Source organism: Boleophthalmus pectinirostris, unplaced genomic scaffold (assembly GCF_026225935.1).
Source record: "Boleophthalmus pectinirostris isolate CB_2022bp ecotype Guang Dong unplaced genomic scaffold, ASM2622593v1 HiC_scaffold_9, whole genome shotgun sequence".
NCBI lineage: Eukaryota > Metazoa > Chordata > Actinopteri > Gobiiformes > Gobiidae > Boleophthalmus > Boleophthalmus pectinirostris.
In genome coordinates, this window is record NW_026571541.1 from 33690481 (window position 1) to 33716997 (window position 26517).

The following is a 26517-nucleotide window of genomic DNA, read 5'->3' on the forward strand; positions in this document are numbered from 1 at the left end:
TTTCTTCCCTTTCTCTCTATCTTCCTCTCTCCTCCTCCCTTTCGTCCTCCCTCTCTCTCTCTCTCTCTCTCTCTCTCTCTTCTCTCCCTGTCTCCTCTCTTTCTTTCTCTCTCTCTCTCTTCTCCTGTCTCTTTCTCTCTCTCTTCTACTGTCTTTCTTTCTTCCTCTCTCTCTCCTCCTTTCTCTCTCTCTTCCTCTCTTCTTTCTTTCCTCTTCTCTCCTTCTCTCTCTTCCTTTCTTCCTCTTTCCTTCTTCTCTCTCTTCTCTTCTCTCTCTCTTCTCTCTCCCTCCCCTCTCTTTCCCTTCTTTTTCCTCTCTCCTCCTCCTCTCTTTCTCTCTCTCTCGCTTCTCCTGTTCCCCCCTTCTTCCCTCTCTCTCTCTCTCCTCTTTCTCCTCCTATCTTTTTTCTCCTCTCTCTCTTTCTCTCTCTTCTCCTGTCTCTCTTGCTTTTCTTCTCCTCTCTCCTCTTTCTCTCCCTCTCCTCTCTCTCCTGTTGCTTTCTTCCTCTCTCCTCCTCTCTCTCTTTCCTCCCTCTCTCCTCCTGTTTTTCTTCCTTTTTCTTTTCTCTCTGTCTTTCTCCTCCTGTCTTTTTCTCCCTTTCTCTCTATCTCTCTTCTCCTCCTGTCTCTCTCTCTCTCCTCCTCCTCTCCGTCCTCCTCTCTCTTCTCTCTCTCTCTCCCCTGTCTCTCTCGCTTTCTCTCTCTCTTCTCTGTCTCTTTCTCTCTCTCTTTCTACTCTTTCTTTCTTCTTTCTTCCTCTTTCTCTCTCTTTCCTCTCTCTTTCCTCCTTTCTCTCTCTCTTCTCCTCTCCTCTCTTTCTTCCTCTTTCCTTCTCGCTCTCTCTCTTCTCCTGTCTCTCTCTTTCTTCCCCCTCTCCCCTCTCTTTCCTCCTCTCTTTTCTCTCTCTCTCCTCCTCTCTTTCTCTCTCTCTCGCTTCTCCTGTTCCCCCGTGTCTTCCCTCTCTCTCTCTCTCTCTCTCTCTTCTCTCCTCCTCTTTCTTCCTATCTTTTTTCTCCTCTCTCTCTTTCTCTCTCTTCTCCTGTCTCTCTTGTTCCTTCTCTTCCTCCTCTTTCTCCTCCCTCTCTCTCCTGTCCTCTCTTCTTCCTCTCTCCTCCTCTCTCTCTCTCCTCTCTCTCCTCTCTCGTCTTCCTCTCTCTCTCTCTCCTCTCTCTCCCTCTCTCTCTCTCTGTCTCTCTCTTCTCTTCTACTCTTTCTTTCTTCTCCTGCTCTCTTCCTCCTTCTCTCTCTCTCCCTCTCTCTCCTCCTTCTCTTTCTCTCTCTCTTCTCCTCTCCTCTCTTTCTTCCTCTTTCCTTCTCGCTCTCTCTCTTCTCTGTCTCTCTCTTTCTTCCCCCTCTCCCCTCTCTTTCCTCCTCTCTTTTTCTCTCTCTTCTCCACTCTCTTTCTTCTCGCCTCATTCTCGTCCTCTTTCTTCCCCTCTCTCTTCTCTCTCTCTCTCCTCTCTCTCTTTCTTCTCCTGTCTCTTTTTCTTCCTCTCTCTTTCCTCCTCTCTCTTTCTGTCTCTCTCTCCTGTCTCTCTTCTTCTTGCTCTCTCTCCTCCTCTCTTTCTCTTTTTTTTTGTTATTGTTGGGGTTTTTTTGTACAGTTTTAAGTGACAAATGACAAAATAAATGTTTTATTAAAAGTCAAAGTCCTCTCACTCTCTTCTCCTCCTCCTCCTCTTTTTTTTTTTTTGCAGATATTAATTACGCCCAAATGTATGTTATAATAATAAAAAACACATTTACAAATTCACTTTTCACTTTCTCTCTTCCTCTCCTCTCTACCTTTACCCACTCTCCGTTTCTTCTTCTCCTCCTCTCTTTCACTCTTTTCCTCCTCTCTTTCTCTCCTCTCACTCTTTCCTCTCTGGGCAGTGCAGAAAAACTTATCAGTCCCAAATATCGTCTAGATTTTCGATATCGGACCAATCGTTGTCTGAGGAAATCCCACAGAATCACAGATATCGTCCGAAACCGATAAACCGATTCCCTTCTCTGCACTGACCGTGTGTCGTTTTGTGTTTTTGCAGCTGGAGGAGCAGCTGAGTCGTCTGCAGAGGGAGAAGAACGACATCCAGTCCAGAATGGAGGAGGACCAGGAGGATCTGAACGAGCTCATGAAGAAACACAAGGCCGCAGTGGCGCAGGTCTGTCATCTGTACCGTTGTTAGGTCTGCCTAAACATTGTAAACAAGAAGAAAGACAAGAGATTAATTCAGTTTTACTCGCGAGGAGAACGGGCAGAGAGTGGGCAACAAAACCAACAGTCTCCACACGTTCTGATGCCTCAAGGCCGTTCTCCTCTTTTTATTTCATTAGGAGGCCCTAGTTACAGAATGATAATTCTCAAGGGGAAGGGGAAACAGCAAAGACATAATAACAAACTGATGAAGCTATGCATAGTATAAACACATAAAACATGATTAACAATCAGGAGGTGCCTTAGGTTTGGACAGACACCATCATAACTCTTGCATGTGTGACAGTGGGAGTTGGCTTCATGTGAGGAATCATCTCGAGGTTCACTAGAGCGATAGGACACTGCACACAGTTGTCAAACACACAGAGGTTATTCATTTTCATACAAGTGATTGGTACATTATAAATCAAAGAATTGTAGTTACATAAATGGTTAACTCATAGGCCTAGAATATCACACAAGTATTTAGCAAATATGGGATAATAAAATTATTCTGACAACCGTTTACTCACTCTCTGTTCTACCTGGAATGTTCCGCAGTATGGCATTAAACATATCCGTCTTGTGTGGTGTGTGTGTGTGTGTAGAATCCCTCAGTCGTCCAGGTAGAATTAACGGCAAACCGGACAAACGTTTATTTAGCTCTAAAGCATTTCAATTTCAAACCTACAAACATTTTAAGACAGAAACGGATCCACCTAAAGAACAAAACGCCGAGTCACAAACAAAGCAACAAATGTGGTTTAGTTCATTTAGTGTAGTGAAAACTGGAGAAATAAAACCAACACAGACGAGAGAGCAACACAGGACCTCAGTCTGCTGTACATCTCCATCTTAAAGCCACAGGACACTCCTTTGAGCACAGTGAGGTACAGATCTGAGCCAGAGAAAAGAATTGGTTTGAGAAGGGAGTTAAAGAAGCAATTTTTGTTAGGAAAGACAATTCTTCCTAGTGCCTCTGCTCAGTTTCAATTCTTTCCAGCGACTAGGTCAGGAATCGGAATACACTAGACTGTTGGCAAGAACCCCGAAAGTTGTAGACCGCGCACCGGCCAATCAGCGAAGAGCTGTGAATATGGAGTAAGAAAGCTTTCAAAAATATTTGTGCGCATAGAATAGAAATCCGTGCGTATTTGGCTGTAGTTGCGCATAAAATAAATATGTGCAAACTCTAAAATTAGTCCAGTCGTACATAAAATATGTATAAAATGAAGTATTGTTAGTGTTAGACAGTACTTATGTGCAGAGCGACACTGTACCTAACAACAACAACAATAATGATGATTAAAAATATTATGTAAAGAGCAACATAAATAGCAGCTGTAAATAAGAAAATAGGTGTTATCTTGTTAGGTGGAATTAGACCAAAGTGATCCCAAACCATGGATCGCTTTTTTCCACTTGTAGATGCCATCGAAAATGAAACAAATGCCAAAAGTCGCCAAAATCACCACTATCGTCACACGACACTCCTCACTACCCAACATTTTTAAGAAATATTGGTGCATCTTTTATACTGTAGCAGTTTAGCGCTCGTCAAACCACAGAAGCGCTCTGAACCAATCGCAGAGCGGAACATTCACCGAGCCAATGAAACGCTTCGATACACTGAAGCGACTGACACGCAGAGCGAAGCAGTCGGGGGAGGGACCCACACTTCGACACTTCGGTCACGTGAGCGGCTGCTGCGAGACGAGCTCCGAGGCAGTGCTGTGGAGAAATTTGTTTCAGAAAGAACGAGACGCGCTCCGGAGCTCCGACTCATTTGCCCGTCACTAGTTTTCAACCTAAATAAACGTTTGTCCAGGTGACAAATTGAATTCCTCCTTTGGCGTATCCGTCTTTTATTCAACAAATGTTTTTATTCTTGCAATTTTAGAAAAATGCACATGTGAGTATTTGACCTCTAACTTGACCTGGTGTCACTTTCTACTCTCCATACGTTCGGTGATATACTGCGGAACATTCTACGCCAAAGCAATAACATCCCCAATCTCCATGCAAATAAGCAGATGGCAAAAATGTTACGCAATGCAGCTTTAATTGCTTCTTCTGCTTCCCTCAATATCTGGAGGATATTTACTCTTCTCCCCGAGATTCTGTTCGTTCTATATTTGAAAAGAGCAGATCTAATGCATTCCCCTTAATGAATCCAACTCCCTCCTCTTGAGATTGGAGAGTCTCTTGTTGCCATGGAGAGCTAATGTTGTGAGTAAAAAGCTCCCCGCAGTTTTCAGACGTGTCCCATCAGAGCCGAGTCTCAGGAGGCAGAGGCAGATGGACGAGGAGACAGAGATTCAGAGAGAGAGAAAGACAGAGGCAGAGCAAAAGAGGCAGATGCAGAGAGACAGAGATGCAGAGATGCAGAGAGACGTAGATATAGAAACAGAGAGACAGACAGAGAAGCAGAGAGACAGACAGAGAAGCAGAGAGACAGACAGAGAAGCAGAGACAGATGAAGAGAGAAAGAGAGACAGATGAAGAGAGAAAGAGACAGATGTAGAGACACAGACACAGGTGCAGGGAGACAGAGATGCAGGTGCGGAGAGAAAGAGGCAGAGAGAAAGAGACAGATGCAGAGAGACAGATGAAGCGAGACAGAGGAAGCGAGACAGAGATGCAGAGAGATGTAGATATAGAAGCAGAGAGACAGACAGAGAAGCAGAGAGACAGAGACAGAGAAGCAGACAGACAGAGAAGCAGAGAGATGGAGACAGAGAAGCAGAGAGACGGAGACAGAGAAGGAGAGAGACAGATGCAGATGCAGAGAGAAAGAGAGACACAGAGACAGAGGAAAAAGCAGAGAGACAGATATAGAAACAGACAAAGAGACAAAGGTAGAGATATAGAGAGGCAGAGAGACAGACAGATGCAGAGAGACAGATACAGATCCAAGAAGGCACATCCAGGGAGGCAGAGAGAGAGAGGAACTGAGACAGTGAGACAGACATAGAGAGACAGATGCAGAGAGACAGATGCAGAGAGAAAGAGAAGAGAGACAGATGCAGAGAGACAGAGAGAGATACAGAAGAGAGAGAGAAGAGAGACAGATGCAGAGAGAAGACAGATGCAGAGAGAGAGACAGATGCAGGAGAAGACAGATGCAGAGAGAAGAGAGAGACAGATGCAGAGAGAGAGATGCAGACAGATGCAGACAGATGCAGAGAGAAAGAGAGACAGATGCAGAGAGAGACAGATCAGAGAGAAGAGAGAGATGCAGACAGATGCGAGAGAGAGAGACAGATGCAGAGAGATGCAGAAGAGAGACAGATGCAGAGAGACAGATGCAGAGAGACAGATGCAGATGCAGAGAGAGAGCAGAGCAGAGAGAGAGACAGATGCAGAGAGACAGATGCAGAGAGACAGATGCAGAGAGAAGAGAGATGCAGACAGATGCAGAGAGAGAAAGAGAGACAGATGCAGAGAGAAGAGAGAGACAGATGAGAGAGAGAAAGAGAGACAGATGCAGAGAGAGACAGAGCAGAGAGACAGATGACAGAGAGAGAGAGAGAGCAGATGCAGAGAGACAGATGCAGAGAGAGACAGAGATGAGAGAGCAGAGAGAGAGAGAGAGAGACAGATGCAGAGAGAAAGAGAGACAGATGAAGAGAAGAAGAGAGACAGAGACAGATGCAGAGAGAGAGAGAAGAGAGACAGATGCAGAGAGAACAGAGAGCAGACAGATGCAGAGAGACAGAGAGAGAGACAGATGCAGAGAGACAGATGCAGAGAGACAGATAGCAGAGAGACAGATGCAGACAGATGCAGAGAGACAGATGCAGAGAGACAGATGCAGAGAGAAAGAGAGACAGATGCAGAGAGAAGAGAGAGAGCAGAGAGAGAGACAGATGCAGAGAGACAGATAGAGACAGACAGAGCAGAGAGAAAGAGAGACAGATGCAGAGCAGAGAGAAAGAGAGACAGATGCAGAGAGAAAGAGAGACAGATGCAGAGAGCAGAAAGAGAGACAGATGCAGAGAGAGAGAGAGAGAGAAGAGAGACAGATGCAGAGAGCAGAGAGAAAGAGAGACAGATGCAGAGAGAAAGAGAGAGAGAGAGCAGAAGAGAGACAGATGCAGAGAGACAGCAGAGAGAAGAGAGAACAGAGCAGAGAGATGCAGAGAGACAGATGAGAAGACAGATGCGAGGAGAGACAGATGCAGAGAGCAGAGAGACAGATGCAGAGAAAAGAGACAGATGCAGAGAGCAGAGAGCAGAGAGAAGAGAGACAGAGCAGAGAGAAAGAGAGACAGATGCAGAGAGAAGAGAGAGATGCAGAGAGAGAGCAGAGAGAAAGAGAAGATGCAGAGAGCAGAGAGACAGAGAGAGAGAGAGAGACAGATGCAGAGAGAAAGAGAGACAGTGCAGAGAGACAGAGACCAGATGCAGAGAAAGAGAGACAGATGCAGAGAGAAAGAGAGACAGATGCAGAGAGACAGATGCAGAGAGACAGATGAGAGAAGAGAGAGACAGATGCAGAGAGACAGATGCAGAGAGAAGAGAGACAGACAGAGAGACAGATGCAGAGAGACAGATGCAAGAGAAAGAGAGACAGATGCAGAGAGAAAGAGAGACAGATGCAGAGAGAGAGAGAGACAGATGCAGAGAGAAAGAGAGATGCAGAGAGATGCAGAGAGACAGAGCAGACAGATGCAGAGAGAAAGAGAGACAGATGCAGAGAGAAAGAGAGACAGATGCAGAGAGACAGAGGAGAAGAGAGACAGAGCAGAGAGAGAGAGATGCAGAGAGACAGATGCAGAGAGACAGATGCAGAGAGAAAGAGAGACAGATGCAGAGAGATGCAGAGAGACAGATGAGAAGCAGAGAGACAGATGAGAGCAGAGAGACAGATGAGAGAAAGAGAGAAGCAGAGAGAAGAGAGACAGATGAGAGACAGATGCAGAGAGAGAGAGACAGAGCAGAGACAGATGCAGAGAGACAGATGCAGAGAGACAGAGAGATGCAGAGAGAGACAGAGAGACAGATGCAGAGAGAGAGCAGAGAGAAGAGAGACAGATGCAGAGAGACAGATGAGAAGAGATGAGAGAGACAGATAGAGAGAAGAGAGACAGATGCAGAGAGAAGAGAGACAGATGCAGAGAGAGAAGCAGAGAGACAGATGCAGAGAGAAAGAGAGACAGATGCAGAGAGAAAGAGAGACAGATGCAGAGAGAGAGACAGATGCAGAGAGACAGATGCAGAGAGAAAGAGAGACAGATGCAGAGAGACAGATGCAGAGAGAAAGAGAGACAGATGCAGAGAGAAAGAGAGACAGATGCAGAGAGACAGATGCAGAGAGACAGATGCAGAGAGACAGATGCAGAGAGAAGAGAGAGAGACAGATGCAGATGCAGAGAGAGAGAGAGAGACAGATGCAGAGAGAAAGAGAGACAGATGCAGAGAGAAAGAGAGACAGATGCAGAGAGAAAGAGAGACAGATGCAGAGAGAAAGAGAGACAGATGAGAAAGAGAGAGACAGATGCAGAGAGAAAGAGAGACAGAGAGAACAGAGAGACAGATGCAGAGAGATGCAGAGAGACAGAGAGAGAGAAAGAGACAGATGCAGAGAGAAGAGAGACAGATGCAGAGAGACAGAGCAGATGAGAAGAGAGAGACAGATGCAGACAGAAGACAAGAGAGAACAGAGAGACAGATGCAGAAGAGAGACAGATGCAGAGCAGAGAGACAGAGAGAAGAGAGACAGAGAGAGAGAGAAAGAGAGACAGATGCAGAGAGAAGAGAGACAGATGAGAGACAGATGAGAAGAGAGACAGAGCAGAGAGCAGAGAGACAGATGCAGAGAGACAGAGAGACAGATGCAGAGAGAAAGAGAGACAGATGCAGAGAGACAGATGAGAGAGACAGATGCAGAGAGACAGATGCAGAGAGACACAGAGAGAGACAGATGCAGAGAGACAGAGAGATGCAGAGAGACAGAGAGACAGATGCAGAGAGAGAGAGATGCAGAGAGAGAGACAGATGCAGAGAGAAAGAGAGACAGATGCAGAGAGAAAGAGAGACAGATGCAGAGAGCAGAGAGACAGATGCAGAGAGACAGATGCAGAGAGAAAGAGAGACAGATGCAGAGAGAAAGAGAGACAGATGCAGAGAGACAAGAGAGACAGATGCAGAGAGATGCAGAGAGAGACAGATAAGAGACAGAGAGAGAGACAGATGCAGAGCAGAGAGAGAGAGACAGATGCAGAGAGAAAGAGAGACAGATGCAGAGAGAAGAGAGACAGATGCAGAGAGAAAGAGAGACAGATGCAGAGAGAAAGAGAGACAGATGCAGAGAGAAAGAGAGACAGATGCAGAGAGACAGAGAGAGCAGAGAGAAGAGAGACAGATGCAGAGAGACAGAGCAGAGAGAGAGAAAGAGAGACAGATGCAGAGAGAAAGAGAGACAGATGCAGACAGATGCAGAGAGAAAGAGAGACAGATGCAGAGAGACAGAGAGATGCAGAGAGAGAGACAGATGCAGAGAGACAGATGCAGAGAGAAAGAGAGACAGATGCAGAGAGACAGATGCAGAGAGACAGATGCAGAGAGAAAGAGAGACAGATGCAGAGAGACAGATCCAGGGAAGCAGAGAGAGAGAGGCACTGAGACATAGAGGCAGAAATGCAGTGAGGCAGAGAAAAGTGTCAAAATTATACATAATCTATAGGCTCATTTTGTGATTAAAACTCAACCACGAGGAGTTTAATGTGATTGTGCGATAAAAAAATTTGTGAATTTAAAAGCTGAAACATAAACAAACGTGTTACCATAAACGAACATGCAATAAAAAAACAGGATAATACTTGTCGTTCTTCTCTCCATTAACACTTGTCTGTCTCTTTTTAGTCGGCCCAGAACCTGAACCAGATCAGCGACCTGCAGGCCCAGCTGGAGGACGCCCTCAAGGAGAAGCAGGAGGTCCAGGAGAAGGTAAGAACCACGCGAAGCCCGGGGTGACCAGATTTCAAAAAAGAAAAACCCTCAAAATCAAAATATACGACGCAATTCCCAAAGTATTTTACGAATCCAGCCCCACGAAGGACTACAGATTTCCAGATTTCAACAGCGAAACCCTCCTAAAAACCGCCGAAAATATGATGTAACTTTAAGTCCAAATGTATTTCACCAGTCCAGCCCCGGTAAAGATTAAAAGTAACACGGTATGCGCAGGGGTTGCCAGGTTTCGACAGCAAAACCTTCCTAAAAAAAAAAAAAAAAACTGCAGAAAATATGGTGCAATCTCAAATCCCCGACGCTTTTTACCAGTCCAGCACCACTAAGGATTCCAACTCATTCGACATAAATTGCTCTGCCCAAACCCACGGACCCATTTTCTTCTCTGGGGAAAAAGCAGCTCTCTAATTCAGCATGAAAATCTGCAGACCTGGCAACCCCGACTCAGACTGAAAAGAACATTACACAGTGCGAACAGCTCATTTCAGGGTGATTTCAGCTCAATGGACGACTTAAGCTTGACATGTTTTCACCTCTGATTTGAGCCTCGGTTTAATATTGAACACGGCAAAAAAAAAAAAAAAAAAAAAAATCGATTGTTTTTGAAGGGACCCGGGTCTTAAAACGAAAACTCCTCTTTGTAGATCTCTTATCTTGGGTTTATAAAAGTTATTTAAAGGTGCTTTTGGTGGAGGGACTTGCTTGTTTCCATGGAGATATTATTGGTTCGGTATCACATTAAACATTTCCATCTAACATTTATTCATTACAGGTGGTTTTATTGCTCAGAAATACAGCATTTCTTCTGTGAATAGAGGCGACTCTCCGCAGATCTGACCTGTAATGTGGCGTAGCGCTGTAACCTGTTCGTCTTTCTCACGATAAATCGGTTTAATCTACACTAGGGTTGGGCGATATCCAAATTTTGATACCGTTAAACCTTCCCAGGATTTTACCGTGAAAGAAAATATCTATACCTGGCGAGATGGTACATGACAGTTTCCTTAAAGCTTCAGTACGTAACATTTTTTTGGCCAAAAATAGACTCAAAACTACTTTTTTTTTTACACATTTTGGTTGTGTTTACTTCACTGACAAACATACAAACTCCACAAACCTGACTCGTATTTGGCCTGGAGCAGGGCCTTCTCCTGCTCGTCTCCATGGAGATGATATTGCTGTTTTGGCTATAATCTTGATGAATGTTCCGAAGTATGGCTTTAATAAGAAATTTACACACTGCACCGTTTTGTTTTTTTTATTCTTGAGTTGAGATTTAATAAGTTTACGTTGCATAAAGGTGCACGATGTAGCTTTTTGGAGTCTGTCAACTACCTGTTACTATGGATACGTCGTCGCTCTGCCCTGAATGTTCCGCAGTGTGACATTAAACAGCTTTACTTTACATTTATTCAATTACAAGAGGTTTTATAGCTCAAAAATACCTTGAAAAAGCCACATTCTGACATTCTGTGAGCGGGGTCGCCTCTCCACAGATCTGACCCGTAACTTGGTCTGGTTTGGTCTCCATGGAGATAGGAAGGTTTAAAGCCACACTGCGAAACATTCCAAAGCAGCAACATCTTCACAGAAAGAAAAAGAAAAAAAAGCATTTGACAAAACCTCCACCAGAAAAGTTACACAACGCGTTTTTAAGTTTAGTTTAGTTTTCGGTGAAAAATTGTGAAACCAAAGCATCATCTTGTGTTCTAGATGATTTTTTTTTCCCCGTGCGAGTTGGGGAGTAACAGATTACATGTACCAGAATTATGTAATCAGAGTACAAATTATGAGTAACTGTATTCAGTTACAGTTACTGTTTCAGTGAGTGGTAATTGGATTACAGTTACTTTGTTGAAATAAATGGATTACACGGCGGGATTTTCCTGTGATCACATTTTGGGCTATTCCGTTTTTTTGTTTGTTTTGTTTTGTTTGGTAATTCCACTCATTGCCGGACACTAAACCAGGTCTAAACCCAGGTCCAAACCAGTTCTAACCCTGTTCTAAACCAGGACTAAACTGGGATTTAACAGGACTAAATCATGCAGCGTGGACTGTGTCTCCTCCTCTTCTATCAATAATATTTTTAATACAGTTAAGGAAAGTCTGGGCTTTTCATTGTCTTTTATCAGACAAAACTTCTTATGTGAAGATTTCCTCATCTTTGTTTCTCTACAGCAAATCAAGTAATCCAAAGTATTCAGATTACATTACTCACTTTAAGTAATTTAATGAATTACGTTACAAACTACATTTTGGTGTATGTAATCTGTAATTTGTAAGGGAATACATTTTAAAAGTCACCTTCTCAACACTGCCCGTGAGTTTTTATATTTTTATAGCGGTAAATCTGCATCTGTGTTCTGTCTCCTCTCGACAAACCCAGCGCTGGTGAAATGAAGCTCCGTCAGCGAGCACAAATCCACAGAGTTTAGTGTCAGAAACAAGGCCTCTGCTGTCGCCCGGGAACGAGACCAATCACACTCAGGCTGCGTTCAGACTGCAGGGCTTAACGCTCAATTCCGATTTTTTTTTTTTGTGTGAAATCCGATGTTTTTGCGAGGTCGTTCACATTTCCAATTAAATGTGACTTGTATGTGACTCCAGTGTGAACATTAAACGGCCCGAAAGTGTCCCACATGTGACACTGGAGACACGACGACGTCAACCGCAGCGAGCGTCTCTGTGTTTACGGAAGTTGTCCAAACATGGACGCAGCATCGAGCACCTGGAGATTTTAAAGTTCCTCTCGTACCGGAGCCAGAACATGAACAACTTACTTGTTTTAAGGAGGAGATTGAGAAGGAGAAGGACGAGGTTTTTGGTCGTGGTGTTTTGTGGGGCAGCGGCAGCGACGTCCGTTGAAAGGAACGTGTGGATGTGGAGACGGAGCCAAGAGTGGTGAGTGGTGATGTGCTTCACTTCAGTCACACGGAGTTTATTAACAATTTTCACCTACTTCAGTGCGCAGAATAGTGACGTTTGTGTCTTGTTGATAACGTGTAGGTGGATGAATGCACTTTGGCCGTTCACACTGAAGTCACATGTCAAAAGATCAGATATGTATCAGTTTCAGGAGCACATATCCAAGTGTCCTGGGTCACATTTGAAAAAATCAGATCTGTGTCGTTCAGACTGTCATTAAAAGATCAGATACAGGAACATAGGGGCCAAAAAAATCGGATTTGGGTCACTTCAGGCTGCAGTCTGAACGCAGCCACAGATACAAGAGCTGCTCCTCCTCCTCGGGCTGCACCGTTTCGGGAAAAAGAACTGCATCTGTGATTTCTCTGACAAGTATTCCGATTATGATTCAATTTGAAATGTTTTTAAAAAAGAGGTTTCAAAGTGTACATTGTAAAAAAGAAAAAACTCCAGGAGGGTTTATATTTGAGAGAAAAACCGAAATACAAGCGGGTTAGGTTTTCAAAGGTTTAAACTACAGGTAGCCATTTTTATTTTTTATTTTTTGTTTTTTATGTCTTTTGTTCTTTGCAGAGGAGTAAAAAATGTCATTCCAATTTTGAGTTTTGATAATTGCACCAACTTGAATGTGATCACGGTGAGATAAAAGCTAAAACAAGCTCCGCAAAGAGTTCTCCAGCTGTTCTGATGTGGTCCACTGCTTTAGTCTGGATATAAAGGTGCACTGTGTAACTTTTTGGTTGGGATGTTTCTATGGATGTGTCGTTGCTCTGCCTGGAATGTTCCGCAGTATGATATTCAGTGTTGGGAAGGTGACTTTTAAAATGTAATCCCCTACAGATTACAGATTACAGACCCCAAAATGTAGTTTGTAACGTAATCCATTAAATTACTTAAAGTGAGTAATGTAATCTGAATACTCTGGATTACTTGATTTGCTGTAGAGAAGCAAAGACTAAGATATCGTAACATAAGAAGTTTTGTCTGATAAAATAAAAACAAAAAGCCCAAACTTTACTGAACCAAATTAAAAATATTATTGATAGAAGTGGAGGAGACACGTCCACACAGCAGGATTTAGTCCTGTTAAATCCTGTTTTAGTCCTGATTTAGTCCTGGTTTTAGTCCTGGTTTTAGTCCTGGTTTAGTCCTATTTTAGTCCTGGTTTAGTCCTGTTTTAGTCCTATTTTAGTCCTATTTCAGTCCTGGTTTAGTCCTATTTTAGTCCTGGTTTAGTCCTGGGTTAGTCCTGGTTTAGTCTTGGTTCAGTCCTGGTTTAGACCTGGTCTAAGTCCTGGTTTTAGTCCTAGTTCAGTCCTGGTTTAGTCCTGGTTTAGTCCTGGTTTAGTCCTGGATTAGTCCTCCTCCTCAGTCCTGAAATCAGTCCTGGGTTAGTCCTGGTTTAGTCTTGGTTCAGTCCTGGTTTAGACCTGGTCTAAGTCCTGGTTTTAGTCCTAGTTCAGTCCTGGTTTTAGTCCTGGTTTAGTCCTATTTTAGTCCTGGTTTAGTCCTGTTTTAGTCCTATTTTAGTCCTATTTTAGTCCTGGTTTAGTCCTATTTTAGTCCTGGTTTAGTCCTGGTTTAGACCTGGTCTAAGTCCTGGTTTTAGTCCTGGTTCAGTCCTGGTTTAGTCCTGGTTTAGTCCTGGATTAGTCCTCCTCTTCAGTCCTGGAATCAGTCCTGGGTTAGTCCTGGTTTAGTCTTGGTTCAGTCCTGGTTTAGTCCTGGGTTAGTCCTGGTTTAGTCTTGGTTCAGTCCTGGTTTAGACCTGGTCTAAGTCCTGGTTTTAGTCCTAGTTCAGTCTTGGTTTAGTCTTGGTTCAGTCCTGGTTTAGTCCTGGATTAGTCCTCCTCTTCAGTCCTGGTTTAGTCCTGGTTTAGTCCTGGGTTAGTCCTGGTTTAGTCTTGGTTCAGTCCTGGTTTAGACCTGGTCTAAGTCCTGGTTTTAGTCCTAGTTCAGTCGTGGTTTAGTCCTGGTTTAGTCCTGGTTTAGTCCTGGATTAGTCCTCCTCTTCAGTCCTGGTTTAGTCCTGGGTTAGTCCTGGTTTAGTCTTGGTTCAGTCCTGGTTTAGTCCTGGTTTAGTCCTGGATTAGTCCTCCTCTTCAGTCCTGGAATCAGTCCTGGGTTAGTTTTGGTTTAGTCTTGGTTCAGTCCTGGTTTAGTCCTGGTTTAGTCCTGGGTTAGTCTTGGTTCAGTCCTGGTTTAGTCTTGGTTCAGTCCTGGTTTAGTCCTGGGTTAGTCCTGGTTTAGTCCTGGTTCAGTCCTGGTTCAGTCCGTGGCTTATGCAGTGCAAAAGTTTGTGCTGAGGGGTTTTACAGACTTAAAACAGATATAATAATTGTAAAAAATAAAGTTGACTATTTTGCAGATTTCACCTTTCGCGGGTTATTTTTCGAACATAACGAGGGACACTGTACACATTTAAAGCTGTTCTAAATAGACGGGTTTGGAGCATTTTCAGTAGATAAAGAAACTCTCGGGAGCTTTTGAACTCACAATTATTGAGAAAATCCATCTTCGCTGCACAAGGTTGACCGAGAATGTTCCACAAAGTCTTATTAAATTGTTTTTATTCCGACAAAATACCTGGATTCTTACTTTGACCAGAAAGGTTTCATTGTGCACCTTTAAAAAATTGCAAAAATTTCAAACTTTAACACTTTCACACCAGGAGAAATCATCATTAAATTAAATCAAATCAAAGAAGGATCTGTTAAAAGTTACTGGAATATTACTTTTTTGTCCCTTTTGAATTTTCTTCTTCCATTTTTAAAAAAATGATTCTCCAATTTTGCCTGACTCTTGTTTCAGATTTTTACTCATCGTGATTTCTGCCCAAATAATAAAAAAGTTAGCCTTGACTTTTTTTTTTAACTTTGGAAACTTCCCTGTCTCACTCTGGTTCCTTAAAGGCATTTCCAAAAATTTCAATTTCAGATCTGTCAGTCTCAGGCAAAAGGTTAACTCAAGTTTGTTTTGCCAAAATACACTTCACTTTTTTTTTTTTTTTTTCTTTTTTTCTGACCTGCAGCGTTTTCAGACCTCTGTCCACTGAAACATGGCGTCGTGGAGAAGCAGCGTTAGAGTCTCTGCTGCTCAAAACTTTCGGTTACTTTTGTTTTGCAGTAGCAGGAATGATTAGAATGAATAAAAATGAATAAACAGAGCAGTAAAAGCAGTATTAAACAGTCATAAATTAAACATAAGTGATTAGTATTCGAGGCTAAACAAACGCGAAAGGAGTAATGTGAACGTCACGCTACAAAACTTAAGTGGGGAACAGAAAACAGATGCACGACACACAAATTACCGTAATTTCCAGACTGTTGAGCGCACCTGAATATAAGCCACATCAACTAAATGTTTACCAAATTTTAAAATTGTACGTATATAGGCCGCACCTGAATATAAACCACAGGTGTCCACATCTTCAAGAAAGTTTTTAAGTTCACAGTGGTATAATACAACATATGGGCCCGGTCAAGCAGAAGTAAACAACAAGGCCAAAAATTCAAGTTAATGCATCTGATATAAAAATGTATTGAACAGATACATATGTACTCTAGTTTATGAAACTGTTCACCTTTTTTCTGTACCATTTTTGGTTCTAAAGTTACATATGTTTTAAACAGACCATGTATGAAACATGGAACAAAAATGATTTCCCAAATTTCAAACACCTGCAAATCATGTAAATAAATGGATGTATTTCATCATATCTTGTGTTAGTTGATCTTTGAACTGTTGATGAAGGTATATGATATAAAAAATAAAAAATAAACGTATTTAAAATGAAAAAATTTTATAGAAATAGTTTCCTTTCAAGTAATATTAAAATCCAACTAAAACCTTCTACTTGTTTGCACAATTTTCCCTCTGTTACTTTTCCCTCCGTTACCATGAACTTTCTTAATAAAAAATCTCATTAGTCAAAAAGTAAGAGGTTTTTCAATCTAATCTTGTACCATATGGTAGAAAACTATATGAAGCAAATATTCAAACCAGTTTGTTAAGGATATGTAAGTGAGAACCAAGAGTTATCACTGTTTGGATTTATTGCCCAAAAAGTACTGCATATTTCATTCCCTCCGTTACCGACATAAGTTTTTAATTTTTTGTCAACAACTTGAAAGAATATCACAGGAGACAGACATTTCAATGTAAAAAATCTGCCCCTGTTTCCCTTCGTTACTGCTTGACCGGACCCCCATGCATGTTTGAGTAATCTAGCGATCTCTCTTAAGCTCTATTCAAACCCTCTTTATGGCTAGAAGTACGATTCTGTGCCCACAAACCTACATCGCCCACGCTCCCACACGACAGTTCTCCGTAAATATACAAAAACATGATACAAAACAACTTATAAAACATTTTTCCAAACAATAAACGGTAACACGGTGATCTAAATATGTTATGTGTTCGCAGTAGAAGTAAAATACTCGCTCTTTAAAAATCTTATCTTTGGGACTAATTAAAAACCTTTAACAGAAATCCCCCCGGTGCAGACCTCGTTGTCCATATGCTCGCGGATAAACTTTTATTTCCTTGTTATTTCGGCTCCATAAACCAGGCTCACCCACATATGGCCCGTTCACTTTGGAGGGAAAAGAAAACTGCCGCTGTTTTTGCGATCACTATTATGTTAACAACAACTAGCAGGCTAACAGCGCACTTCATAGTTCAGGGACAATGAAACCTTTTATATTTACAGACCAAACAGTGGACTTATTTTGACCCTAAAAACCTCAAATATGTACTGAGGCAACACTTATTTTACTTTATTACATGGAAAAATCTTGGTTTCAGCTTGATTATTTTTTGTTGGTAGAAATTTTGGTAACACTTTATAATAACTACACCTTATTTAGCCTTAATAAAGCATGAATAAAGACTTAATTAATAATGATTCACGCTTAGTAAATGCTTAATAAAGGATAATTAGTCTTCACTTTAGAAAAGCTAACTAACAGATAACAGCAGCCTGAATTATCATTGCATTGTATTATTAGTAAATCATTATCTCATAGTTTACTAATCATTAATAAATGCTCAAATGGTTAGTTCATGAGTAATTAAGTATGAAATAATTATGAGTAACTATTTACAGCACAGGCAGATTAAGTGCAAGTGCTAATTAAGTACTTACTAAGCGTGAATCATTATTAATTAAGTCTTTGTTCATTATTAATTAAGTCCTTGTTCATGCTTTATTAAGGCTAAATAAGGTGTAGTTATTATAAAGTGTTACCGAAATTTCTGTAGATTTTCTTAAAAACTTGGAAATCAGAACTAGTTTTTAAACAGTTTGCGATGGTCCAAAGTTCTTCCCCACTTACATTTATACATTCAAAACGTCCAAATTATTCACCATGATTGGCACGTTTACATGCAGTGTCGGGAAGGTTACTTTTAAAATGTATTCACTTACAGATTACAGATTACATACACCAAAATGTAGTTTGTAACGTAAACCATTAAATTACTTAAAGTGAGTAACGTAATCTGAATACTTTGGATTACTTGATATTGTCATGCTTTTTAAAACTACATGAATGTACCAAACACATCCTGAAAATTCTTGTTTGTTTTCTTCAAATTGTCTGTTGAGCCCAAGTCTCCATGAACAGACTTTTGTTTTACTGTAGAGAAGCAAAGACGAGGATCTGAACGTAAGAAGTTTTGTCTGTTAAAAGAAAATAAAAAAGCCCAGACTTTCCTTAAACATGTTAAAAAATATTATTGATAGAGAAATTATTTTTATATGAGATCACTGCTGCCTGAAATTATGTCCACCTACTGTTAGTGTCATATTATTAAAAAACACTTTCAGCACAGTAAAAATCAGTAATATTGGATGTTTTTTACTCAAAACGATGCAGAATCAGATTATTAACGACCTTGTCCATTAGGGCTGAGTATCATTAAGAAGTTGCCGATACGATACATACCTCGATACAGTGCACTTTCGATTCGATATGATATATTTCTAATCGATTCGATACAGTTCAATAAAAAATAAAGGCTAAATCATGGCTGTGATACTAAAAGTCTTTGTTAAACCACTTCTTGTTTAAAGTTCATATGAAACACAAACATTTTAATCCTCAAAACAGTGTCAAAATGTCAAATGTGTCGCATAAATGAGTTTCCTTTCACTCCACAAGCAACAAAACTGTAGCTCTGTAACAAAATAATTTAGTAAAACACACGTAAAAATACTCTTGGTGATATATCGATACAGCAGCCCACGATATCGATACTGTACCATCACATTAAACGATACAATATATCGATATTCCGATATTTTTGCACACCCCTATTGTCCATTGTGTGACTGACGCCGCCAACGTTAACAAGACGTTTACGCAACTCGTATTGTCGTGTTCTGTTTGTGTTTCCGGCAATGAGTGGAATTACCAAAATAATAATTTTTAAAAAAAAAAAGGGATGTAGCCCAGAATGTGAAAACAGGAAAATACCGCCGTGTAATCCATTTATTTCAACAAAGTAACTGTAATCCAATTACCACTCACTGAAACAGTAACTGTAACTGAATACTCATAAATAGTTACTCATAATTTGTACTCTGATTACGTAACGCTGGTACATGTAATCTGTTACTCACCAACACTGTTTACATGAGAGCTTTAATTCTGAATAAAAGTTAATTCTGCTTTAAAAAGACCATGTAAACACTTAATTCCTAAAGAAAATGATCGGAATTAAGTTTAATTTTGAAGAAAGTGGGAGGTTTATTCCGATTTTAAAGCCGAATTAACTCATTCCTCGATCATGTAAACGTTTATTCTTGTTAAAAATAATCCCATTCGTTCAGTTCATGCTCGTTGTGTCGTCCTTCGATCCGGCTCCACCAGTCGTGTCTCCGAATTTCCTCCACGTCTCTTTGGATTTGTGATGTGGATGTGGGAGTGGGCTGAGGTAGAGCAGCCTCACACTCACTTTGTCTTCTTCCTCCTTCTCCGACGCTCTTCCCTTCTCCTCCTCAGCCGACAGACGTAAAGCGCGACGAGACAATTCTCCAGCCGCTGCTTCGCAATTATCATCGTAACCGCCGCGGGAAAAAAGTCAGGATCGTGTTTGTGTCCGTGGCGTAACGACAAACCGAGCTGACGGAAAAGCCGGCAGCAGCTGAAGTGTTTGTGTTTTCTTCCGGTCGACGTAAATTCGTTCGCGTCTCTGTCCAAACAGAACCCTTGAGCGGAATTAAATAAAGCCGATTTAACGAGTTTTCCACGTCAACCTCAATCCGGAATTATTATTTCCGTGTAAACTCGACGAAGAACATTTGAATTCCGAACTCTTTAATTCAGAACAATTAATTCGGAATCAAAAAACATCATGTAAACGTGGCCAGTGAGTTTTTGTAAGAGCTTTTCACGACTCCAAAGACCGAAAGAGTGTGTAGAACAGCAACTAGCATGCTAACACTCACCTCCTGATTATCGATAATGATGCAGACAGGACGCAGTGGACTTATTTTGACCTCAAAAGCTGATTATACAATATATCTGTACCGAAGAAAGAGGATTTTTGGTCAAATACTTGGGAGAAAATGCAGAGTGTCAAGTGCATTATGGGATTTGTAGTTCTGATAAATGAACTGTTCTGTTTTCTTTGCACCGGTTCGTGATGCGATGCTGTGGAGTGTGTTTTGTTTGTGTTCTGTGGAGTAAAAGTGTGTCGTGTCGTGTCGTGTGGTTCAGATGCAGGCGCTGCAGAGTCAGCTGGACTTCCAGGAGCAGTCCATGGTGGAGAAGTCCCTGGTGAGCCGACAGGAGGCCAAGATCAGGGAACTGGAGACCAAGCTGGAGTTCGAGAGGACGCAGGTCAAACGACTCGAGGTAAGAGAGAGGAAGAGGGGGATGGAGGGAGGAGGGAGGAGGGAGGGACAGAGAACGGAGAGAGGGAGCGAAGGAGAGGCCAAGTATCGAGAACTGGAGACCGAGTTTGAGTTTGAGAGAAACACAGGTCAAATGATTCGAGGTAAGAGAAGAGAGAGGGGGATGGAAGGAGGGAGGGAGGGAGAGAAAGAACGAGAGAATGAGAGAACCACAATGAGAGAGAGAACGAAAGAGAAAACGAGAGAGAATGAGAGAGCGAGAACGAGAGAGAGAACGAAAGAGAGAAGGAGAGATAGTATGAAAATGAGTGAGAGAACGAGAGAGAGAACGAAAATGAGAGAGAAAACGAGGGAGAACGAGGGAGGAAAAAGCCAAGATTGAAGAACTGGAGACCGAGTTTGAGTTTTAGAGGACACAGGTCAAACGACTCAAGAGGGAGAGAGAGACTGAGAGAGAAGAGAGAGAATGAAAGAGAAAGCGAGAGAGAAAATGAGAGAGAACAAGCGAGTGAAAGAACAAGAGAAAATGAAGGAGAAGGGGAGAGAGAAAACCAGAGATAGAGCAAGAGAGAGAATGAGAGAGCGAACGAAAGAGAAAATGAGAGAGAATGAAAGAGAGAGAAGGAGAGATAGAATGAAAATGAGCGAGAGAACGAGAGAGAGAACGAAAATGAGAGAATGAGAAAGAGAAAACAAGAGAACGACAGAGAATGAAAGAGAACATGAAGAGAGAGAACAAGAGTGAGAACGAGACAGAACGAGAGAGTGAAAACGAGAGAGAGAAGGAGAGATAAACTGAAAATGAGCAAGAGAACGAGAGAGAGAACGAAAATGAGAGACAGAACGAGAGAATTGAAATGAGAGAGAGAACGAGAGAGCGAACGAAAGAGAAAATGAGAGAACGAAAGAGAAAACAAGAGAAAGGAGTGAGAACGAGAGCGACAATGAAAAGGAGAGAGGAGAGATAGAATGAAAATGAGCGAGAGAACGAGAGAGAAAACGAAAATGAGAGACAGAACGAGAGAGAACAAAAGAGAAAATGAGAGAGAACGAAAGAAAACGAGAGAGAGAACGAGAGAGTGAGAAGGAGAGAGAGAACGAAAATGAGAGACAGCGTGAGAGAACTGAAATGAGAGAGAAAACGAGAGAGACAACGAAAGAGAGAGAAGGAGAGATAGAATGAAAATGAGCGAGAGAACGAGAGAGAGAAAGGCCAAGATGCAAGAACTGGAGCTCGAGTTTGAGAGGATACAGGTCAAACCACTCGGATGGAAAGAGAGAGACTGAGACAGACAGTGAAAGATGGAGAGAGAGAGACAGAAAGAGAGAGAAGGTGAGGATTAGGAAGAGAGAGAGAGAGAAGGTTGCCTGGAGGATTTGACTTATTGGGCCTGTTTTTGGTTGATGGAGGAAAACTGGAGTGTTTAACCACCGTGAAGAGAGAAAGAAAGAAAGAAAGAAAGAGGAGAAAATAGTAAGGGAGAGGAGAGGAGAGAGAGTCAGAGAAGATCCTGGTGATGAGAGAGAAAATGAGAGAGAGAAGAAGAGAAAACGTGAGAGAATGAGAGAGAAAGCGAGAGAGAAAATGAGAGAGAACAAGCGAGTGAAAGAACAAGAGAAAATGAAGGAGAAGGGGAGAGAGAAAACCAGAGATAGAGCAAGAGAGAGAATGAGAGAGAGAACGAAAGAGAAAATGAGAGAGAATGAAAGAGAGAGAAGGAGAGATAGAATGAAAATGAGCGAGAGAACGAGAGAGAGAACGAAAATGAGAGAATGAGAAAAGAGAAAACAAGAGAACGACAGAGAATGAAAGAGAACAAGAGTGAGAACGAGACAGAGAACGAGAGAGTGAAAACGAGAGAGAGAAGGAGAGATAAACTGAAAATGAGCAAGAGAACGAAAGAGAGAACGAAAATGAGAGACAGAACGAGAGAATTGAAATGAGAGAGAGAACGAGAGAGCGAACGAAAGAGAAAATGAGAGAGAAAGAGAAAACAAGAGAAAGGAGTGAGAACGAGAGCGACAATGAAAAGGAGAGAGGAGAGATAGAATGAAAATGAGCGAGAGAACGAGAGAGAAAACGAAAATGAGAGACAGAACGAGAGAGAACAAAAGAGAAAATGAGAGAGAACGAAAGAAAACGAGAGAGAGAACGAGAGAGTGAGAAGGAGAGAGAACGAAAATGAGAGACAGCGTGAGAGAACTGAAATGAGAGAGAAAACGAGAGAGACAACGAAAGAGAGAGGAGGAGAGATAGAATGAAAATGAGCGAGAGAACGAGAGAGAGAGAAAGGCCAAGATGCAAGAACTGGAGCTCGAGTTTGAGAGGATACAGGTCAAACCACTCGGATGGAAAGAGAGAGACTGAGACAGACAGTGAAAGATGGAGAGAGAGAGACAGAAAGAGAGAGAAGGTGAGGATTAGGAGAGAGAGAGAGAGAAGGTTGCCTGGAGGATTTGACTTATTGGGCCTGTTTTTGGTTGATGGAGGAAAACTGGAGTGTTTAACCACCGTGAAGAGAGAAAGAAAGAAAGAAAGAGGAGAAAATAGTAAGGGAGAGGAGAGGAGAGAGAGTCAGAGAAGATCCTGGTGATGAGAGAGAAAATGAGAGAGAAAAGAAGAGAAAACGAGAGAGAATGAGAGAGAAAGCGAGAGAGAAAATGAGAGAGAACAAGCGAGTGAAAGAACAAGAGAAAATGAAGGAGAAGGGGAGAGAGAGAAAACCAGAGATAGAGCAAGAGAGAGAATGAGAGAGAGAACGAAAGAGAGAATGAAAGAGAGAGAAGAAGAGAGAGAACAAGAGTGAGAACGAGACAGAGAACGAGAGAGTGAAAACGAGAGAGCGAAGGAGAGATAAACTGAAAATGAGCAAGAGAACGAAAGAGAGAAACGAAAATGAGAGACAGAACGAGAGAATTGAAATGAGAGAGAGAACGAGAGAGAATGAAGGAGAAGGAGAGAGAGAAAACCAGAGATAGAGCAAGAGAGAGAATGAAAGAATGAGAGAGAACAAAGAGAAAACAAGAGAGAGAACGAGAGATAAAATGAAAATGAGTGAGAGAGAGAACGAGAGCGAACGAAAGAGAAAACGAGAGCGAGAACGAGAGAGAATGAAAGAAAATGAGAGAGTGAGAATGAGAGAGGAGAGATAGAATGAAAATGAGAGAGAGAATGAAAATGAGAGAGAGAACGAAAATGAGAGAGAGAACGAGACAGAGAACGAAAGAAAACGAGAGAACGAAAGAGAGAGCAATGGAGATAAAATGAAAATGAGCGAGAGAAGGAAAATGAGAGAGACAGAGATAGACAGATGGGGAGGGAGGAGAGAGGAAGATGGATTTGAGATACACTTTACTGTCCCAATATGGAAATTTGTTCTCTGCATTTGACCCATCGTCCTGATCTTGACCGAGTCTTGGTCGGGATTTTTTTGCCTGGAGGATTTGACTTATGGGGCATGTTTTGGGTTGATGGAGGAAAACTGGAGTGTTTAACCACCGTGAAGAGAGAAAGAAAGAAAGAAAGAGGAGAAAATAGGAAAGGAAAGGAGAGGGAGAGAAGATCCCGGTGAAACGACTTGAGCTGGGAGAGACAGGAGATGGAGAGGAGATAGAGAGGTGAAAATGAGAAAACGGCGCGAGAAGAGAAAGAGCATCGCTGGAGCCCTGGAGGAGGAGTGTAGGAGGCGAGCGCAGAGGAGCAGAGGTGAGTTCAGAGGCGCTGGTCTGAGCAACTGAGGTCAAACAGAGAAGCACCAGCGCGCACTCAGCCGCATCTCAAACACAACCTGAGAAATACAACCACTCCACCGAGACACGAACGGAGGGAGAGATACAACCACGGCAGCAGAAGAGAGAGGGAGGAGGGGAGTTAAAACCAGACCATGAGAAAGAGGGTTAGAGAGAGAAAAAACAAGGGAGATGCATCTACACTAGAATGCGGATCCAGCAGATTTTTTTTTTTCTGCATTATGTAGGGGTGTAACGATATCCAAGTGTCACGATACGATATCATCATGGCAGGGTTAGGGTTAGGTCGATTTATTCGTACACGTAGGTAAATTTGCTCTGCAGCCACCAACACTCTCCAAACCCCCAGAACCAAACTTTGCACCATGGGAGATCGGGCCTTCTCCTCTGCTGCTCCAAGGCTTTGGAATCCTCTCCCCGACCACCTGAGAGCCCCACAATCTATTTCTGTTTCTAAACAAAATCTTAAAACATACCTTTTTACTAAAGCCTTTTGTTAATTGTATTTTATTCTTGTTTTATCTTATAAATTCCTGCACTGGTTTTAGCTTGATCCACTGTTTCTGATGCACCTTTTTACTCATTGTTTTTACCTGTAGCACTTTGAGATTATTTTATGTAAAGTGCAATATAAATAAAATGTATTATTATTATTATTATTATTGCGGATTTGAGAGGCAGGCCCCACATTTCACATTTCACATTTCATTCACACACAAAACACGTATAAAAACACAATTACCAAATAAAGTGTTACAGGAGCTCCAGTGCGGAATGGTTTGTTCTAGGGCTGGGCGATATGGATCAAAAAATATATGTCGATATATTTTGCTATATCTCGATATACGATATATGTTCAAGAAAAAATAACCCCCTACAACTGAAAACTGCAAAAACAAATCTGCCAAATTCCACAAGGTCTTTTTTTTATATTATTATTAAAGTGTAAGAGGTCGACAGTTCATATAAGAACATTTAAGATTACAAAAAAAACTAATTACATAAATAATAATTTAACTGTAAAATAAAAGAAATAATACATATTTCCTTCTTTTCATTCATAAATAAAACAACTCAACACAAGCTCATCTTTACATTAACTCTGTTATCCAGACCAGAACCAGAACCATGAGCTCGTTTAGAAGAAGAAGCTCAGGATGTTTCTTATTTCAATAGATCCATGTTATTATCCAGCAGTGAGGAGCTCTGAGGTTTAATCCCACAATCCACTGCAGATCAAACCCAACGATTCCAAACACTATTGTACAAGTGACACTGCAGCAGATTATTAATTAAAATCTTCTGCATAAATAAACTTTACATGACTAAACTTTACAATATATAAAGCATAACGACTCTAGAGCCACATCAGCCCGTTTGAGATAATAATGTGTTTAATGCAGGTTTGCGCACGTGTGTTTACATTTTACAGAACCGAAACTTAAGCGCATGGCTCATTTGCATAAACAGAACACTTCTCATGCAGCTCAGCTCGTTTAGCTTCTTTCGGGCTGAAGGACGCGACTCGGTGGAACATGAGGATGTGCTGCTGGTGGTTTTGTCTGTAAATAGTGGAAAAGGTTCGTGGTGCTTGAAACTTTTCACTGGCACCAACTTTCGGCGATAGTGACGAGTGAAGGAGACACGAGCGAACAAAATCAGGGAGGCGGAGGTGACGAGAGAGAAGGTAAACAAGCGAAGCGGCAAAATCAAAATTGAAAACTAGAAAAGCACTCAGAGAGCGCAGACCTCCGCCAAGGACTAAACCCATTTTTTATATAAACTGAGATAAAATCAGTCTTCTGGATCAGATCCGGATCAGCCTTTGGAATATGAAAGAGGATCCCATTGTCCATCCCTGAGTCAAATTTCATGGGGTTTGGTCAATAATTAACCCAGATATTGAGAAACAACATTTTTGGCCCCATTTACCACAATGTTAACTCAAATTTCAAAGTGTTCCAGAATCCAGGATTTCTTCCGGATCATCCCCAAAATGAAATCAGTTCTTCCTTTTCACATTTCCAACAAATCCTGAAAATTTCATCAAAATCGGTCCATAACTTTTTGAGTTATGTTGCTAACAGCAAACAAACAAACAGACAAACAAACAGACAAACAAACAAACAGACAAACAAACAAACAGACAAACAAACAAACAGACAAACAAACAGACAGACAGACAGACAAACAGACAAACAAACAGACAAACACCGGCAAAAACATAACCTCCTTGGCGGAGGTAATAAGCATTATATCGATATATACGATATGTCAGAATCTATATCGAGTTTTAAAAATATCTCAATATATTTAAAATATGGAGATATCGATCACCCCTAGTTTGTTCTATAAACGATTAGTTAAATTCATCCATCACACTTGGCTAAAATCACTATAAATATTAAATACGTTAAAAACACACAATCGTAGATAAACAGATTTACAATTTATTCATAAGTACGATAGCAGAGAGAGATGCATCCACACCACAAGAAAGAGGGATAGAGGGAGGGAGAGAGAGAGATACAGAGAAGAAGAGAGAGAAATACAAACACACCATAAGAGAGGGAGGAAGAAGGAGAGAGAAGAAACAATCTCACTACAGAAGAGGAAGAGAGGGGGAAGAAAGAGAGAAGAGAAAGAGATACAGCCGCACCGCACAGGATGGAGAGAGAGATGCATCCACACCATAAGAAAAGAGGAAAAGAGAGACAGAAAAAGAGAGGGAGAGAAGAAACAACCGCTCGATAAGAGAGAGACAGAGAAGAAGAGAGAGATGCAACCACGAGAACCATGAGAGAAAGAGAAGGGAGAGAGAGAAG

The 26517-nt window shown here is 41.7% G+C and overlaps 1 protein-coding gene across 1 annotated transcript in view; it reads left to right on the forward strand.

Moving 5' to 3' along the window:
* The window catches only part of LOC110172745 (unconventional myosin-XVIIIa-like), a 297696-nt gene that overhangs the window by 218353 nt on the left and 52826 nt on the right, over window positions 1-26517 (forward strand). Inside the window, 3 exon segments of the mRNA XM_055166713.1 lie at window positions 2030-2146; window positions 9046-9129; window positions 19806-19943. Of these exon segments, the coding sequence (XP_055022688.1) occupies window positions 2030-2146; window positions 9046-9129; window positions 19806-19943 (339 nt within the window).